Source organism: Castanea sativa, chromosome 4 (genome assembly GCF_040712315.1).
Source record: "Castanea sativa cultivar Marrone di Chiusa Pesio chromosome 4, ASM4071231v1".
NCBI classification, from domain to species: domain Eukaryota; kingdom Viridiplantae; phylum Streptophyta; class Magnoliopsida; order Fagales; family Fagaceae; genus Castanea; species Castanea sativa.
The window spans coordinates 29944420-29962555 of NC_134016.1; the positions used below are offsets into that span (position 1 = coordinate 29944420).

The window sequence follows — 18136 nt, forward strand, 5'->3', positions numbered from 1 at the left end:
TTGTTTTAGATTTTTGTATATAAGTTTGACTTCCCTATAGTATTTTTTTAAAAAAAAAGGAATTTCATTTTGTTTTAATGAGAGATTGTCACATTACCTACTAATTAAATAAAAGGTAAAAATCAAAACCCACTACCACTTGTCATTTTATATTTAAAATAAAAAGTTAAGTTAAATTTAAAAAGTACCGGAGACAAGTCAAACCTTTTGTATACATATACACATTTTTTGTGTTCACCCTTTTTTCTTTCCTCATCTGTTTTGTTTTGTTGTTTTTTATTTTTTCATATGTTTTTTTCTCTTTTTTCTTAAAAAATTTTTTATACTCTTTTTAATGAAATGCACATCCATACACAATTTTTTAATAAATTTATAATTTATTACTTTTTTTTAATTTAGTAAGAGCATAAGAATAAATTTATATAAACTACATTTTTTATTCTATCAATTTTCTTCTTAACTAAACAAAAGAGTTTTCATCCTTCTACTTTTCCATCTCCCAATCAAATATCACAAGAGAAAACTAAAATTTCTTCTATTCTCCTAATTTTCCATCCCATCCGCATTTTTTATCTTTTCACTTTTCTACTCACGCAACCAAACAAACCCGATGCTTGCATTTGAGCAATCCTTCCTTCAGATAAAATATTCATTTTACTTTTAAAAAATATATATTAATGCGTCATGACAAGTGAACATTCTCACTAGAATCACTTTTCACAATACAATGGTAGCTAAACCTACTCACTGCTCCCCTCGTTACAATCTTCTTCTTTTTGTTTTTGTTTTTTTGTTTTTTTGTTTTTGGGCTACTTTAGGAGCAGGACTATACGTGTGGATCGAGCCTGGAGGCCCTGGACGTGTCCACTAAGCTAGAGGCTCACAAACCTCTCATTACAATCATAGTACACAGTATCTGGTTCATCTCATACTCATCACAACTGAGTATATTATAAAGCCTTTACTTTGCAAATATCCAAGAATCACATACCATAACATCAAGAAAGTGTCTCTTCAATGTTCACAGTTTTCATGGATAAAGGGGCTCCAAACCTCTTCCTGTGCCTAAGTGATGGCTTTACAGAGGAGCTTACTTTCAAGAACAGAGGCGCAGATGGATAGTTTCAAGGACATGGGGAAAGCCAGAGAGGGACGGCTCTCCTCAATGCTAGTAATCACATTGACCATTTTCTGCGCTTCTTTCAATGACCGAAAGAGAACAGTTTTCTTTTTCTCTGATCTTGGACTTGCCTCTAGGTGGAGGGCAGATGAATAAAATCTCTTTCTTTCCGGGAGCTAGGCTTAGGTGCCGTCAAATAACTCATTAGTCAGTAAAGCCCACGGCAGGTGCTGCTGTTGGTATAGAAAATAAAACATTTTCAATAATCATGATTTGCATCATCCAACAAACACACAAGTTGTTAAACATTATCAAACATTGTCATAATCTATTATAGTCATTACATAACATTGTCATTACATTTACTCATTTTCGGCCCATAATAATTTTACAACTATTAACAGAGGCAGGGAAAACATTCCCTAACTGCAGATCCTAAAAAGTCCTAAGTTAGATATGTATGTCCTTTTCCCTTATCGCATCTCATCCACAGAAGTAGGCATCCAACTGCAAATATCCAAGACACTACAATGCATATCTTATAGAGTCACTCTTTACTCTGATACTTCCCAATAATGCTTTTAAGCTGGGAAGCACGAGTGTTGCGTTTGGGCCGCCGCACCTGCGTCCGACGCGGCGCAACACTGGGACATGCAGGCGACGCCGCTGCCTGCGCGTCCGTGCCGCGTCGGACATTAAAAAAAATATTATTTTCGGCGCGATATGCGCCGATTCGGGCCGACGCGCGCGAAATCAGGCCGATTCAACCTGAATCGGTCCGTATCGGGCGCAAACCGATACCGGCCGAAATCGGAAGATACCGGCCGAAATTCAAAAAAAAAAAAAAAAAGGTGCGTAACCGTTTTAGCTTGGCCGAAAAAAAAAAAAGAAGAAAAAAGGTGCAAACGCACCGTTTGGAAAAAAACCAAGACCCAGCCCTCTCCCTTTTCATTTTTCTTGCGCCTCTCTCCCACTCTCTGCCTTCACTCTTTAGCTAGGCTCTCTTCCATTCTTTGTATTCTATTTATTATTTACTATTGCTCTTAAATTTGATATATATTTATATAATGTGAAAAAGGTATGTTTAGCAATATATTAAAAATATAAATAAAAATATTTTTAATAATTTTTTAATCGCCGCACCCGCCCCCGCACCCGCACCCTACTTTTTCAAAAATTGCCGAGTCTCGCACCCGCTCCCGCACCCAAATCCCGAAATGCACCCGTGCTTCATAGCTTTCAAGCCTTACATTATTCTTCCCTAATTCTAGAATCATAACTTTACCATGCTCACATATTCCCATCATCAAACCACTCAAAATATTTACACCCCATGTTGTTGTTGCATAAAGAACCTTTTTATTTTATTATTTTTTATTTTTATAATCGAAAAATGAGTGGTTTGGGGGGGGGGGGGGGAAGGGAAGGCGACTTGAATTGGTGTTTTTCACCTAGGTGTGACCATAGAGACACCCTACCCATTGGGCCCAAGCCTACAGGAGCAAGGGATCCGAATGAACTATAGCTGTGCGCCTAAACCCAACGAGGACGCTAGTGGAGCATGAGCCGAGAATATGGAATTTTATTCCTAAGTACTTCTCATTGTGGATTCAAACCTGGGGACCTCCACCTCCCAAACCCATAGGAGTGAGCCCATGACCACTAGACCAACCACCCACCCCCCCCCCCCCCCCCCCCCGGTGGTGCTACATAAAGAACCATAAGTCATAACCACTGTCAACTAAATATTAAAACCTGAAAATTCACATTACAAACATAATCACTTTCACTTAAGATGTGAGGTAGTTCACATTTGTTTTATTTTATTTCCGTAGAGGCCTTACCTTAAAGGAGGCATATAGAAATGCCTATAGAGTGGCTACATACACCAAAAAAACATCTTGAAGCCTTTAAAAAAATAAAAATTAGTACTTACCCAATAATTTACACATCCAAAAAACTGCCATGAAGAATTATCATTATCCCATGAAATTACTTGCGCAGCTCTTCTCCCACAGTAGTAAAGTCTTCTTGTTCAAGAAGTTACCGTTGACAGAGAGCTGATCTCATAGACGCACTTATCAAGGAGAACATTTTTTTTTTTTTTTGATGATCATCACTTGTCAAGGAGAACATAATCAGCTGGAATTTGGGTTTTAGCTTTTCACTGAAGCTCTCTCTCTCTCACTGCCAGATGGAATTTATGGATTTTAGGTCAGCCTTTACCTCTTTTCACTCAATATGGGGAGGAAGGTAATTGTCACGTATATCAGTGTATGCATGTGACAATTATTCAGTGACATAGCATGTCCTCGGCCAAGTCACCAACCTTAATTTATCAGTATCACAACTGAGCAATATAACAGGTCATGTCAGCAAATTTGATCAAGTTTAGATTCAATTAGAATACAATTCCCAGCCAGACACAAAATAAAATTCACCAGTCAAAGTACTGCAAAACAAAAAACCCATAGACCCACCACATCATTCCACCTCCACCATGTTCCCATCACTAGAATCAGCGTATAAGGTAACCCAAAATGGTGATCTAAGAACAAACCAATCCATGAAGCAAAATAAACAAACCCATTCACCACAAATCGACCAAAACAAACAAAGAACTTTAATTGGAAAAACAAAACAAAGCAAAACAAAACCATGCTCAATTTGAAAATTTGTGAGCTGAATTGTGATAGAGATAAACCACAATAGGTAATAATTACCCTAAAATAAAATATGTACCAAAAACTAAAAAGTTTCAGTGCAAACAACTTCATAGTGGAGAAAATTTAGAAATTGCTTATTAAGAATTGCAAAGAGAGTAAGTGCAAGCTGACCTTTTGGTTTGCATGCTCTTTCATCCACCAAAACTGATAGGCAAAATTAGACCTTCATTCCTGCTTTAAAAATGGCCCTTAAAAAAAAAAAACATTCACATTATCCAAACATGGAGAGAAAAAATTACAACAAAAGGAAAAGAAAACTGAAGTGCAATATTGATTACTCAAAGGAAAGGAGAGAGTAGTGATGGAAAGAGAAACTCAGACCAGAGGCAACACCATGTAATGTCCAAAGATTAAGTAGAAGAAGAAGAAGAAAAAAAAAAAGCAGCACCAAAACAATCTTGTGGAAGGGGTTCGGAGGTCATTACCTTCGCTGAATTTTAATTTTTCTAGCATATTGCCACCAAATATGCAGCTGGTTAAGCTAAGGGGATGATGCTGTGCTAGGCAAGGGTGCCCGAATGCCTTTCTTTGTCAGAAATGAAGGGATCATTAGATTGACAAGAACGTGTTTTGGATTTGCATTTTTCCCTTCATTTATTTATAAGTTTTCCATTAATGAGATGGTGTATCTCTGTGTTTTTGAGAACAATTTCCAAAAACAATCTGAAAACACCATTATGGGGATTCTGAAAACATTTTTTCCACAGTTTTTTCTGAGGTAAGTCTTCCAAAAACAGTTTTTGTTAAAACACCTACACAAACACTTTTTTTTTTGTGATGGTTTACTTTTTTAAAAGTGGAAAACAGTTATTTGAGAACTATCCCAATCAGGCCCATAACCATGCAGAATTTGATGAGAGAAGTTGTTACAAATTATCGTGCTCAATATTGTGTGCCCCCCTCCAATCTTCTTCAGGTTTCACAATCACTGGTACCAGAACTGAATCAGGTCCAGTGCAAATAAAGTAGTCCTTCCAATCTTTCTGTGACTTGGAGGTTAGGAACCTGGGCTAGTATATAAATGTCTTCAAAACCCATCCATATAACCCTGAAGAAGAGTTCACTTCCCTAAATGTGCAACAATCAATTAAAAAAAAAAGAAAAATTGAGTATACAGTATTCATAACTACTGAAAAAAACACACGGAGTTTCATTTCGTCTACTTTTTGCTCATAAAAGTTTAATAGCTGATGGAAAATGTAGTTGAACATAAGCCTGTAGATGAAAGCTGGATATGTGGCATAAATTTATCAATCCAGTTCTTTTCTTTCCCAATGTTTTCTGTTCCAAGGCAGTTGAATTAGACATCTGTACTTATAATTCCTCAAACACAACAACTTCCACAGCACCCTAAGTTTTAATCAATGCCGGTATTTTGATTGTTCAAGGTTTTGATCATTTTTAAATTCTTATTTGTCACAATGACACTTAAAAGAAAGACAGCCCGAAGAAGGCTGACTGCAGTGGACAAAAGAAACTTAGCATCAAACATGAAAGGAACAAATGGTGTCTAGATGAAAAATTATGGAAGTATTGATGTACAAAGTAGCAATAGTTAAAGTGGTTGAGGTTGGAGTCATACCAAAATCTTCAAGTAAAGGAAACCTGAGTAGAGGGCACAAATCCTGCATTGATGATAGATGTATTTTGTAGGCTCCAATGAAGTTCCTCTTCTCTTGACATACTTTCTCATGTCACACTTACCAGTAATCTCTACATGAACAAGTACCCCCTTCAAAATGATGAAAACGATATGCATCCCTTACTACAATAGCTCGATTTGAAATCTTTGACACATACTTAATCCAATTATGGCAATCATTACAGACACGAAGATTCTTAATCACACGTATGGGAATCGAATTAGACAAACTAAGGAGTCCAAAAGTAATTGCTAACTTCTCACTATGAATATATACTGTTGGATCCTTATGGCCTTGCTCTACATCATTCAAAAGGGCATACCGGTCCTGCACATAACCAATATTAGCTGCTTGTTTATTCAAATCTCCTAAGTATTCATATATCTTATCCGCTAGCGGGTGGAGACGGTCACCAACAAAAAAGGCATGAACTGAGTTCTTAATTTCAATCCAGCTACGGCCAGGCTCTTTCTTCACACCCATATTTTTCATCCTATGCCTTGTCCTATCCCTAGAGTCCCATTTTCCAGCCACTGCATATATATTTGATAAGAGAACATAAGTGGCTGAGTCTTGAGGTTCTAATTCTAGTAGATGATGGGCAGCAAACTCTCCAATTTCCATGTTTTTATGAACTATACAAGCACTTAAGAGGGTCCTCCAAACCAGAGCATCAGGTTTAATTGGCATATCCTCTATAAATTTCCTTGCACGACTCAAAAAACCAGCCCGACCAAGAAGATCCACAACACATACGTAATGCTCAGGTTTAGGCACTAAGCCATGCTCTTTTCTCATTGAATCAAAGTAGCCAAGCCCCTCATTCACCATACCTGCATGGCTACAGGCTGACAAAACTCCCACAAAGGTAACATGGTTTGGCATCACACCAAGCTTTTTCATCTCCTGGAAAAAATCAAGTGCTTCAATACCAAATCCATGTTGAGAATAGCCTGTAATCATGGCATTCCAAGAAACCTCATTTTTTTCAGCCATTGCAAGAAACTCTCTTTTGGCATCATCTATGATACCACACTTGGCATACAACGTGACTAAAACATTAGAAACCTCAATTTCTGAATCATAACCAGTTTTGATAATCATAGCATGGATCTGCTTCCCTTGTATAGTATTTGCTATATTGGCAGCTGCACTAACTGCAGAGGTAAACGTGAATAAATCAAATTCTACTGCAGCTTTTCTCATTTGAGTAAATACCTGCAGTGCTTCCTCACAGTACCCACTCTGTGCAAACCCTGATATCAATGCATTCCATGATATATTATCTTTATCATCAATTTTCTTGAATGCTAAGTATGCTTCTTCTATTCTACCACATCTAGCATAAAGACTAGCAAGTGCATTACCAATTGAAAGATCATCAGAGTAACCACAGACACAAGATTGAGCATGAATTTGTTGTCCTCGATTGAGTGCTTGAATACCAGCACTTGCACTGATTGCACTTGAAAATCCAATATTATCAGATTGGATCCCTCGATTTTGCATTTCTTCAAAAAGTTTAAGAGCTTCAGCAAACATATCATGTTGCACATAGCCTGCAATCATAGCTGTCCAAGAGACAACATCTTCCTCAGTGAGTCTTCTTAGGATTCCCAGGGCAGTATCAAGTTTTCCATGCTTAGCATACATATCAATAAGCACACTGCAGACATACACATTGAGCTGAAAGCCAGTCTTTATAACTTGACTATGAATCTGCTTTCCTAGATCAAGAGCTCCCAAAGCAGTGCAAGTCCTCAGTATACTAGGATAAGTGAATTGATTGGGAATCATGCCTTCAATCTGCATCTGTCTAAATATCTCAAATGAATCACTCAAATTATTTAACTGCCCGTAAGCAACTAGCATCACATTCCATAGGACCACATTTTCAGTCTCTGTTGTAAGGAAAAATTCATGGGCAGTATCTATATCTGAGCACTTCACATAAAGATCCAGCAGAGAACCTTCAAGAATAATATCTGAAGACATTCCACCTTTAATTGCATACGAGTGGAGCTGTCTTCCCATATAGAGAGCTCCAACAGATGCACACGCACTCAACAAACTTGCAACTGTCACACAATCTGGTTTCAAGCAATGAAGCTGCATTTTCTGAAACAATTCCAGAGCTCTACCACTAGACCCACGCTGAGCAAGCCCTGAGATGAGTGAATTATATGAAACCTCATCCCTGTTTCGCATTGTGCTGAAAATCTGTTCCGCAGATATAAAGTTTCCTGAGCGTGAATACAATGTCACAAGAGCATTGCACACATATGTCTCTGATGAAAATCCCACTTTAAAAACAAGGCCATGAAGCTGCTTGCCCACCTCAAATAACTCTCTCTTGGTGCAGGCACTTAGAACACTTGAAAAGATATAAGGAGTAGGGGCAGTTCCTGATGTATGCATCTGGCAGAATAGGAAAATACATTCTACCTCACGTCCATTCTGTGATAAACCTGACATTATTGCCACCCAAGAAACACTATCCTTCAAACATAATCTATCAAAGATCTTCTTAGCAGAATCTATAAACCCATTCTTTGAATACAAATCAATCAATGGATTACATACACGTGTACTAGCACCAAAACCATGATAAGTAATCCTAGCATGAATCTGATGCACATACTGGAAAACAACATTACCGCCACCACATGCCCTTAAAACTCCAGCAAATGTCATTTCATCCGGAATCACATTCTCAGCTGTCATTTGCCGAAAGAGACCCAATACCCGACCACTCAACTTGTTCACCACAAACCCATTAATAATTTTATTCCATGAAGATACACTCCTGTCACACATTTCATCAAAAACCTTAACTGCACCATCTAAATCACCGCACCCGATGTAAATATCAATAATTCGATCACACAAAACGTTTTCCAAATCAAAACTCGACTTCAAAATCTTTCCATGAAGCTTCTGAGCGCATAATAAAGACCCAGAATTGAAACAGCCATCTAAAAGCCATAGATAGGTCTCAACATTAGCACGAATTCCACGCATTTCCATGATATGAAGAAGATCAATTCCCTCCGAGTTCCCATAAGTTTGTTGTTGTGGAAATTCGTCTAACACATGAGATACGGCAGTGCTGCTAAAACTAGCTAAATTCTTTCTACTGACATTCCCACGTACATACTGCAACAATTTTTGTATACATATAAAAAAGAAAAAGCAAAACCAGGAATGAGAGATATAAAATAGATTAGAAGCAATATATATATATATATATATATATATATATATATATATATATATATATATATATATATATGGGGTGAAGTCAAGGTGTTACCTTGTTGAACTTTGAAGAAGTGCGTTTGAGATTGAGATTGAGAGTGGTTGGGTATTTGAATGCACGCGAGAAGTGATGGAATAAGGAATACGAGAAGGAAAGTGGTGTGAGAAGAAACATGGACATGGAAACGGAAATGGAGGATTTCTTGGATTAGAATCACTCACCCACTGCACTGCACTGCAGCGTCTATCTAACTAAACTCTCTCTTAGCATTCATGGCCACAACCACCAGTTCAACTGTACAAGAAGAACACACGCAAAATCTGCGTTTATTTTAACCTCTTAATGTGGCGTTTGATACGGGATAATATTTTAGAATTCTTAGAAATGTTTAAAGATTCCCATGTTTAGTTGCAAATCACGCTAAGGAATCAGATGCCAGGGAAATCTGGATTCCCCTCTCAGTAGGAATGTGGATTCCCTTTAAAACAGGTAGGAATCCAGATTCCCAAGGTTAAAGGAAATTGTATTTTTTATAAATTGACAATTTTAACCATTTTTTATATCATTTAAGCAATTAACATAAAATATAAAACAAATTATTATGGATTAAACTCTTTTAAAATTATTATTAAGAATAAAAGTATTTGAGAATTTAAATAGTTATTTTTGTATTGTACCTGTCATTTTGAAATATTAGACTATAATTTTAATGAATTTTTCATAATTAATAGTTTATATTTGGTTTTTCATTATTTATTTAGAGGAAGATTTTTTTTTTTAAGAACTTGGTAGTTCACATTCAAATCTAAGGATAGAATAGGAAAAATAAATAATTCATTTAAGATTCCTGGGAATAAACTAAGCGTTATCATCTCACATTCCTAGGAATCTTAAGATATTCCCAATAAAACCAAATATTGGAATAGTTACATTCTTAGGAATGTGATTTCTAGGAATCACATTCTTAGGAATCTAGATGCCAAGAGTAATGTGGATTCCCCCGTACCAAACGCCACATAAGTGTGTTAGAAGTTAAATAGCGGTTTGTTAAAGTTGTTCTAATGATATGAAAATACGAGTTTTTTTTAAATATGCATGGGTGTAAAAGTGAATGAAAATACAAATAATATTATTTAAAATTTAAAAATAAGTTGTTAAATCACTTTATCAAACAGGCTATAAGTCTATTTCAAGCTACTATTACAAAAATTAGTTACTCTGATTATATAATATATTATAAGTTGTTTAAAGAGATCTATATATTATTATTTTTGTATTTGTGTGTCAAGTAAGTATTACTGTTTTTCAAAAATAAATAAATAAATAATAACCATTGAAAAAAAAAAGGGAAATTCTTCTTTTACTAAGAGAGTAAGTGTTGGCTTCTCAAAAAAAAAAAAAGAGTAAGTGGTGCAAAAAAAATTATAAAATAGGTACTTTGATTTTGGATTGAAAGTTGAAATTAATACTAATACTGTAAATATTTTTTGACAATTCATAAAGAATATAATTTTTGTCCTTAAAATTTGGGATTGTTTCTATTTTGGTTTTTTAATTTTCAAAATTTTCATTTTAACCCTTCATGTTTGATTTTGTTTTCATGTTAATCATGTCATCTAATTTCATTGTTTGTATTATATTTTTTCTAACTACAACAATAAAATTATTATATTCCACATCTAGGAGTGTCCATAAGTCGAACAGCATCGGGCCAATCAAATTGTTTTACATTTATAATTCCATTCATGTTGGATACTTGGATATTAGATTTCAATTATAGTGGTTTATATTTTGGATATTTTATTGGTGACTAGGTTCAGTAATCACTTTTACTAAGCATTGATGAAATTAAGATAAAAAACAGTACCACCACAAACTTTTGGTGCGATGGTCACTCCACAAGTATAAATGCTTGTGGGGTGCAGGGGCAAAAGCCGAGGTTCAAGTCTCCAGGAGAGAGTTTCATACATATATACACTTAGATTAGGTTAGAGTCCATTTTTCGGATTGGTTCACGCACAACTCTAAATTGAGAATATTCTTAATTAATTGATGATATGAATGCCTTGATATAGAATGCGGCGAGTTCAGAATTTAGCTTTCTATGATGAATAGGCAGGGGAGGGGAATGTGGCTGCTAAAACGCTTGCTAAAGCCTTAAGTGGGGTAAATTCTCAGTTTTTTTTTTTTTTTTTTTTTTTTTAAATTTGTCTATGAAATCCTCCTCATTGTGTTTCTAGCTTAGTGCGCTCAAAGAGGCTTTAAGTAATTTTGTTTGTTCTTATGTCCTTTTTTTCTTTTGCCCTGGACAGCTAGTTTATTGTATTGTTTTTTTTCAATTTTACAATTTAGCCAAAAATAAAATATAAAATAAAAAACAAGATTGGTTCACGCATGCCCTTCTGCAAAAATAATAAGAAACTACAAGATGGTTCTCAAACAGAGCACTAGTCATGATGCTTCAGGTCATCTTATTTCTGACCTAAAAAATTTATTTATTTATATATTCTTATTTAATAGAAGGCTCAGGCTCCAACCACTGACTTATTAGATTTAAAAATTACAAGAAACTGGTCAAAGTTTATATATTATAATTAGATGTGTAGTCGTCAAAATTAATTAATGTCATCCACCAGATAAATATTTGAAAGCATCACGCAATACAACACAGTCACACTTTTAATATCAACTGTCCACTAATCAAAGTTTGTTTAATACGCTTTGCAAGTCTTACTTGCCTTTCGTTACCAATGAAAAATGAATACAAAAGTTCATTGCTAATTTTTTGATGATATGTACATTGAGCAAAAAGAGAAATGAAACGAAGGTGAAATATATATATTGAGCAAAAAAGAGAAACAAAGGTGCAATTAATATATAGAAATAAAATAAATGAAAAGCAAGACAAGAGCAATGAATTGAAGGGTGGAGAGAAATTGTGTTTAAACAATAACAAATCCACCATTGGCCCTAATGACCTGACCATTAATCCACTCCCCAGCATCACTAGCTAAAAAGCCAACAAGCTGAGTTATATCCTTGGGCTCTCCAAGTCGGCCTAGAGGACAAGCACCCACAATCCTGTTGATTGTTTCCTCAGTTTTACCAGCAAAAAACATTTCAGTTGCAATAGGTCCTGGTGCAACACAATTGGCAGTAATTCCAGAACCCTTGAGCTCCTTAGCCACTATCTTTGTCATTGTCTCTACGGCTGCTTTAGAGGCTGCATAAGATGCATACCCTGGTAGAAGCCCTCCAACCATTGAGGTTGATATCATGATGATTCTTCCACCACCTCCACGTTTTAATCGATTCACAGCCTCCCTACAACACAGAAATGAACCTTTTGTGTTAACATTAAATGTTGTGTCCCAATCCTCCACTGTGGTATTCCCCAAACTTGGGTACTTTGGATCAAGCACCCCAGCACAGTTTACAAGGATATGGATTCCTGAACCAAATTCTTGTTCAGCTTTATCAAAGAGAAGCTTGATCTGATCTGGGTCTGAAACATCTGCTCGAACTGCAATTGCTTGAGGTTGTGAAAGGTTGGTTGAGGTAGCGTTGAGCTCATTTGCTAGAAGATCTGCTTGTGTTGAGCTTGAAGCATAATTTACCACAACCCTTGCACCAAGGGAGTGGAGATGGATGGCTATAGCACGGCCAAGACCACGTGAGGCACCGGTTATGATTGCTACTCGGCCGTCAAGTCGAGGAGCCGATGAGGAACTGTGTTCAGCTTCAGCCATATCTGAATTATTGATCAGATTATTTCAGTGAGATGAGTGGATATTACGAAACGAAAATATAGGTTTGATTGCGATGGGCCTGAGCCTGATGGGTGATTATTGGATTTGTACGGTGTTTTTTATAGTTGAATTAGTATAAAGGAAAGCTGATATATTTATTGACTGGCTCCATAGAGATCTGAGCAATGGGAATATTCAAAAAGAGATATGTCATCGCATACGCATGATTTCTAATTTTTTTTTTCTTTTTTTTTTAGAGTTCCATTTTAACAGTTGAGTTAACTGGAACTTACGTAATATATTCTTTTTAAATTGTCTATATAAATAATTTAAATAAAGCATAACGCACTCACTACAGCAATATTATATCACACTTTCGTGGACATGTTGTCAGTTTTATTTAATCGCTGTAATAAAAGCCTGACTTTTCCGTACCAAATATATAGAAATAGAATTCTCAAAAAAAAAAAAAAATAGAAATAGAAATTAATTAAGAAAAATAAAAGAATGTATAAAAAAAGGAAAAAGAAAAGAAAAGCACAACTAATGAAAGTGGGATAGAAAGGAGAAATATATATTAGGGAAAAATTGTGGATGTAAGTGTGATAATATATATGACAAATTACAACTTATCCACCTGTAGTTTGACCAAAATTTAAGTTACTTATCTGTGGTTTGAAATTTGACATTTTATTTACCTCAAATTAGTTTAGTTAGATTTCCTTAACTCACATCTATTAAAAACATGGTTAAGGGTGCGTTTGTTTTGACAGTAAACCAATTCCGGAAAATATTTTCAGGAAATGAGAATATTTTCGGGAAAGGAAAATATTTTTAGGTGTTTGGTGGCATTTTAAAAAAAACTTTGGAAAATATTTTCAAGTGTTTGGTAACATTATGAAAATACAAAATTTTCACTGATTTTTCACATTTTCTCAACCATTTTCTCACATTCCAAACAAATTTTATAATAAAACATTAAAATCCATGATCTTCTAAACAAACAAAAATCAAATCACCGGCCAAATCAAATTGAGAGAGGGAGGTGAGACAGGGAGGAGGAAGAGTGAGATCGGTGGGGAGGGTTTCTCGCCGGCGCGGCGAGCTCGACGGCGCGAGATCGACGAGATCGACGCGCGATCTGGGCGAGATCGAGGCGCGATCTTGCGCCGTCGATCTCGCCCGCCGCGAGCTCGACGGCGCGAGATCGCGCCTCGATCTCGCCCGCCGCGAGCTCGACGGCGCGAGATCGCACGTCGATCTCGCCCGGCGCGAGCTCGACCGCGCGAGATCGCGCCTCGATCTCGCCCTGCGCGAGCTCGACGGCGCGAGATCGCGCCTCGATCTCGCCCGGCGCGAGCTCGCCGGCGAGCCTTTGGGTTGAGGACGGCGTGATCTTGGCTTCCCGGCGATCTCCCTCTAGCTCTCTCTCTCTTTTCTGGTGTGGTTGTTGCTCTCTCCCTCTCCTTCTCTTTCTCTGTGTTTTCCAACGGAAAACTCAATTTGAAGGTAAAATACACATGGAAATTATTTTCCGGGTGGGGAGGGCCTGTTTTACGGTCAACGCTTCCTCTTTTCCGTTTGACCAAAATTTCCGGTGTTGCCAAACACCCGCAAATGCTGAAAACATTTTCCGGAATTGGTTTACTGTCAAAACAAACGCACCCTAAGTATGTGATTTTGATTCACTTTTATGTTTCTCTCCTCCAAAAACACAAAAACACAACAACAAAAAAAAAAACATAAAAACACAAGATCAAAAAGAATCAAACAGACCACTTACATCATGGGATTTCAAATCACAGGTAAGCAACTTAAATTTCGGCCAAACCTCAGGTGGACAAAGTGTCAAATTTTAAATCACAGGTAAGCAACTTAATTTTTAACTAAACCACAGGTGAATAAGTTGTAATTTGCCCTATATACTATCACACGTACTCACATCCACAATTTTTTTTAGTTTAGTTTATAAGCTTGTAAATATTAGAAGTAATATGTATTTTGAAAATTGATTTTTATTTTTATTATTATATAGAGATTTTTTTTTTTTTTTTTTTAGTTTTGTGTTGGTCTCTTTAAGTCCTAACTGAATTTGATAATAAAGATTTTCTTTATTTATTATTTTTTAAAATATAAGTTATAAACATCATAATGTATCTTGCATCTTTTGTGAAAATATTCTAGTTGGATGTTATTATAGTGAGTTGAGTGCAAATCAAATTAATCATCATCCTCGTCAAATTAGGTAGCATCTTGATCATATTATTCAGCATCTTTCTTGCTAGATTAATTAGCTGGTATTCTAATGAGTTCTTTATCTTTGTTCTCTCTCTCTTCCTCTTTTTTTGTTTTTGTTTGTGTTTAAGAAAAATATGTACTAAAAGATTTGGTGCTTGATTGGATTAAGATTAATAAGGGTTGGATTTGAAGATTATGTTGAGGGTAGGTATATACTCTTCAACCATAAAATACGTTTTGCAACATGATAGTTTCAACTTTCAAGTAATTTTGGTGGTTTCAAGTGAACCATTCATTCTGCCCTTCATACATGTTATAGGTAGCTTTTGTTTAATCAAATGAAATTTTCATGATTTAAATTAATTGTATTTTTCTTTTCCTCCGTAATATTATGTGATGAAGCAGAAAACTGCAACTCGTCAGTATGCTCCTCGTCACTGGTATGGAAAACCGTTAGTACCTGTTTCAAAGAAACAATGTGAGAGGGCACCTAGGATCATGAGGGAGCCTTCGATGCTTAAGTCAGTTTATCTCCTTGAGAAACAAAGTAATGTAAGAGATAGTCTGAGTATAGTGTGTAGGTGTATGCCTCGATCTCTGCTTACTTGTTGTTGTTTGCCTTATATAGCATGTCTGTGAATAAATGCGTGGGGCATTTATTGTGCCAGATGTTGAAGGCTTTGAATAGCCTGTTGAATGCCATTATATCCTTGTTTAAAGTCTTGTAGCAGTTTTACAATGGTCAGCTTAGCTGTTTGAGGTTGTCTGCTGAACTCCATAGCGTTCAGACCTTGTTAAGGAAAGGATTTAAGACTACATCATTAATGTATGTAATGATCGTCAGTATTATTGATGACCTATTTTACTGATGGTCTGCAATCTTATAGTCAACCAAATTCACTGAAGGTCTGCTGATCAAATGTGGGTCTTCAGTTGCCCCCTTATTCCTTAGTTGTTCCTTCTTTGAGACGAGTAAAGGAATATCTCTGGCATTTTTTATTTCTTTCCCTCTTCCCGAAATTTTTGTCCCATCACATTAATGGAGACATGATTTTTTTGTCAAGTATGGGCTATGTGTAGCTCATGCCTTGGTTGTGCGTGTGAAGGTTTTTATGCTTCTTGAGCTTTTGGCGCCATAAACCGAGCTTTCCTTTTTAGAGAAATGAAAAACTCTTCATCTTCTTCCTTATTCTCTCTGTGTCGTTTTCATATTTGAGGTTTGAAGTATCAAAACTCCTTGCTCCTCAAAATCTCGATAAGATTCTCCTTCTTAGAACTCCATTTATGGTTGATTTATCTTTGGTTCGGTGTGAATGTCCTTCTGTTTCCTTCTTCTTTGCTAGATTAGGAGTTTTTCTTGAGAAGTCTGCTGGAAAACGCCCTCAAGTTGGGTCATTTCTTCCCCGTGATTGTGCTGCTTTTAAGCCTGTGCTTCTTGATTTTTATCCCTTGATTCGACACTTCTTGATCTTTTATCATGTAGAGATGAGTGATAGAGAAATTGAGGCTAGGGTTGGTGAGTCCAAGTCTAGTTCCTCTTCTAATAGTGATTCTGTTTTCGAAATTACTCCAGCGAAGCCATCCTCTTCTTTGAAACCTCCAGTTTCTTTAAAACTTCTTAAGTCCTCAACTCCTTCACGTACTCACTCTTCTCTACGAGCTTCTTTATCCTCATCTGTGACTCCCTTCCATGCTCTTTCTGAGGAATGTTTCTTAGATGACAAGGATTTGGAATCCATTTGAGGGAGATTCCAAAGTCCTGATGAGGCTGTCTCTAGATTGCCTTATACTAGTGAGAAAGCATGTAGCTTTGCTCACGGGGAGGTGAGCTTCTATGAGACTGCTTTCTCTTGTGGACTAAGTTTCCTGTTCACCCTTTCATACACCACCTTATATTTGATCTTAATATCACTCCTGGGCAGCTTGTTCCTAATGCCCGAAAGATGGTTTTCAGTTGCATGGCCATATGGTTCATAGTTCATGACGGGGAGATGATTACCCTGAATGAATTCCTGTTTTTATATAAGTTGAAGCCTTCTACCACTACGGGTACTTTGAACTCTCTCCTTGGGATAAGCAAACTAATATAGTCCATTAGTTTCTTGCTTCCTTTCGTGATTGGAAATCACGTTACATTTTTTAGTCTGGAGAATTTGAGACGTTGAGCAACGACCTTTGGGGTGGCGTCCCAAGGTTATTGCAAAGATGGGAAATACCCACTCTTAGTGCGCTCTTTTTCTTTTCCCGTCTCTGTTTTCTTTTCATTTTACTCGTTCTAATTCTCTAACCTCCTTTCTTATTTGTTTTGTAGCTGTTGAGCAACCTAAGTTGGAGGAGTGATACCAAGGACGTGTCGAAGTTGCTCTGGAGTTTGCTCTTACTCTCTCATCTAAGGATTTTATGGGTCTTGTAGGTGCTCGTCGGTTATACGAGTGCCATCTTGGACCCAAACCTTCTGAATTGGTGCTAGAGAAGATTGCTTTCAAAGAAAGGAGTATGATCTTTTTACTTTTTAATGACGAGCAATTTTCCTTACACTGACGATTTCGCACTTCTTATGACGAGAAAGTTTCTTGATAATGATGAGTGTCTGTCTTTTGCAGAGATGGCGACTAGGCAAAGCAAGGATAAGTATGCTCATCTGAAGAGCATGAAGAGTGAGCCTCTATCTTCACTGGCCCCTGATGCAAAGAGGCAAAAATTTGGCGAAGGAAAGTTTGAAGGGCCTACCCGTCTAGCCTTGTTCCAGGCTTCTATTTCCCCAACTCCTTCTCTAGAGGTGGTGGCTGTGCTTCCTTCATCGATCGTCGCTCCTCTCATTACCTGTTCTAAAAGGAAAGGCTAGGTTGGGAAGAGTGTTTGGGAGGACCAAGCTACTGTCGTTGGCTGAACCCATAACGTCATCATTGACGAGGAGCTAAAGGGCCTTTCTGCTGTACCTTCTCACAAGCTTGTTAGTCGCCATATCCACAAGTTGGTGCAGGTATGCTATTTATTTATTTTTCCTTTGGCGCTTCCTTGGATTTCATTCCATAGAGATGTGAGATTCAGCCATGTCTTTATCTTCCAGGTCCTTGGTGGTCGTCGCTTAATCTAAGGCAAAGTCTGTTGAGGCTGAAAACTCGTGTCTAAGGAAGGACTTAGTGGAAGCTATGGACCAGGCCGTGAAATCCAAGGAGAAGGCGGATGAGCTCAAGAAGGCCTTAAAGGTTGAGAAGAAGCTCGTCACTCAGAAGGATGATGAACTCCAAGCTGCTTTCCTTCGAACTGTTGAGGCTAGAGACAGGGTGATTGCTTAGTTCCAAGAGTCTGAGCATTACTCCGACCTTCTGTTCACCCAGTACTTCAAAGGCTTTGAACTTCTTCGTAGATGGATGTTGAAGCACCATGGTGAAGCCATT

At 37.0% G+C, this 18136-nt stretch overlaps 2 protein-coding genes across 7 annotated transcripts; both read right to left on the reverse strand.

Moving 5' to 3' along the window:
* Window positions 1–920: 920 nt before the first annotated feature.
* On the reverse strand, window positions 921–9064 carry LOC142630607 (pentatricopeptide repeat-containing protein At4g13650-like). 6 transcript variants are annotated; one of them, XM_075804632.1, is made up of 5 exons: window positions 8803–9064; window positions 5429–8645; window positions 4272–4914; window positions 3958–4034; window positions 921–1353 (listed from the first exon to the last, which is right to left on the reverse strand). In XM_075804632.1, exons 1-2 carry the CDS (start codon window positions 8926–8928, stop codon window positions 5547–5549), a joined length of 3225 nt encoding a protein of 1074 aa, XP_075660747.1. In that variant the 5' UTR covers window positions 8929–9064; the 3' UTR covers window positions 921–1353; window positions 3958–4034; window positions 4272–4914; window positions 5429–5546. The 6 variants fall into 6 exon arrangements, with proteins under 6 accessions (XP_075660747.1, XP_075660744.1, XP_075660746.1 ...); XM_075804629.1 differs by adding an exon at window positions 3057–3470 and having other exon boundaries at window positions 3958–4914; XM_075804630.1 differs by lacking the exon at window positions 921–1353 and adding an exon at window positions 2907–3470.
* A 2501-nt stretch (window positions 9065–11565) lies between these two features.
* LOC142630555 (NADPH-dependent aldehyde reductase-like protein, chloroplastic) lies at window positions 11566–12629 on the reverse strand. The gene has a single exon (XM_075804556.1). The coding sequence runs from the start codon at window positions 12495–12497 to the stop codon at window positions 11691–11693; it is 807 nt and encodes a 268-aa protein (XP_075660671.1). The 5' UTR covers window positions 12498–12629; the 3' UTR covers window positions 11566–11690.
* Between the last annotated feature and the right edge of the window lie 5507 nt (window positions 12630–18136).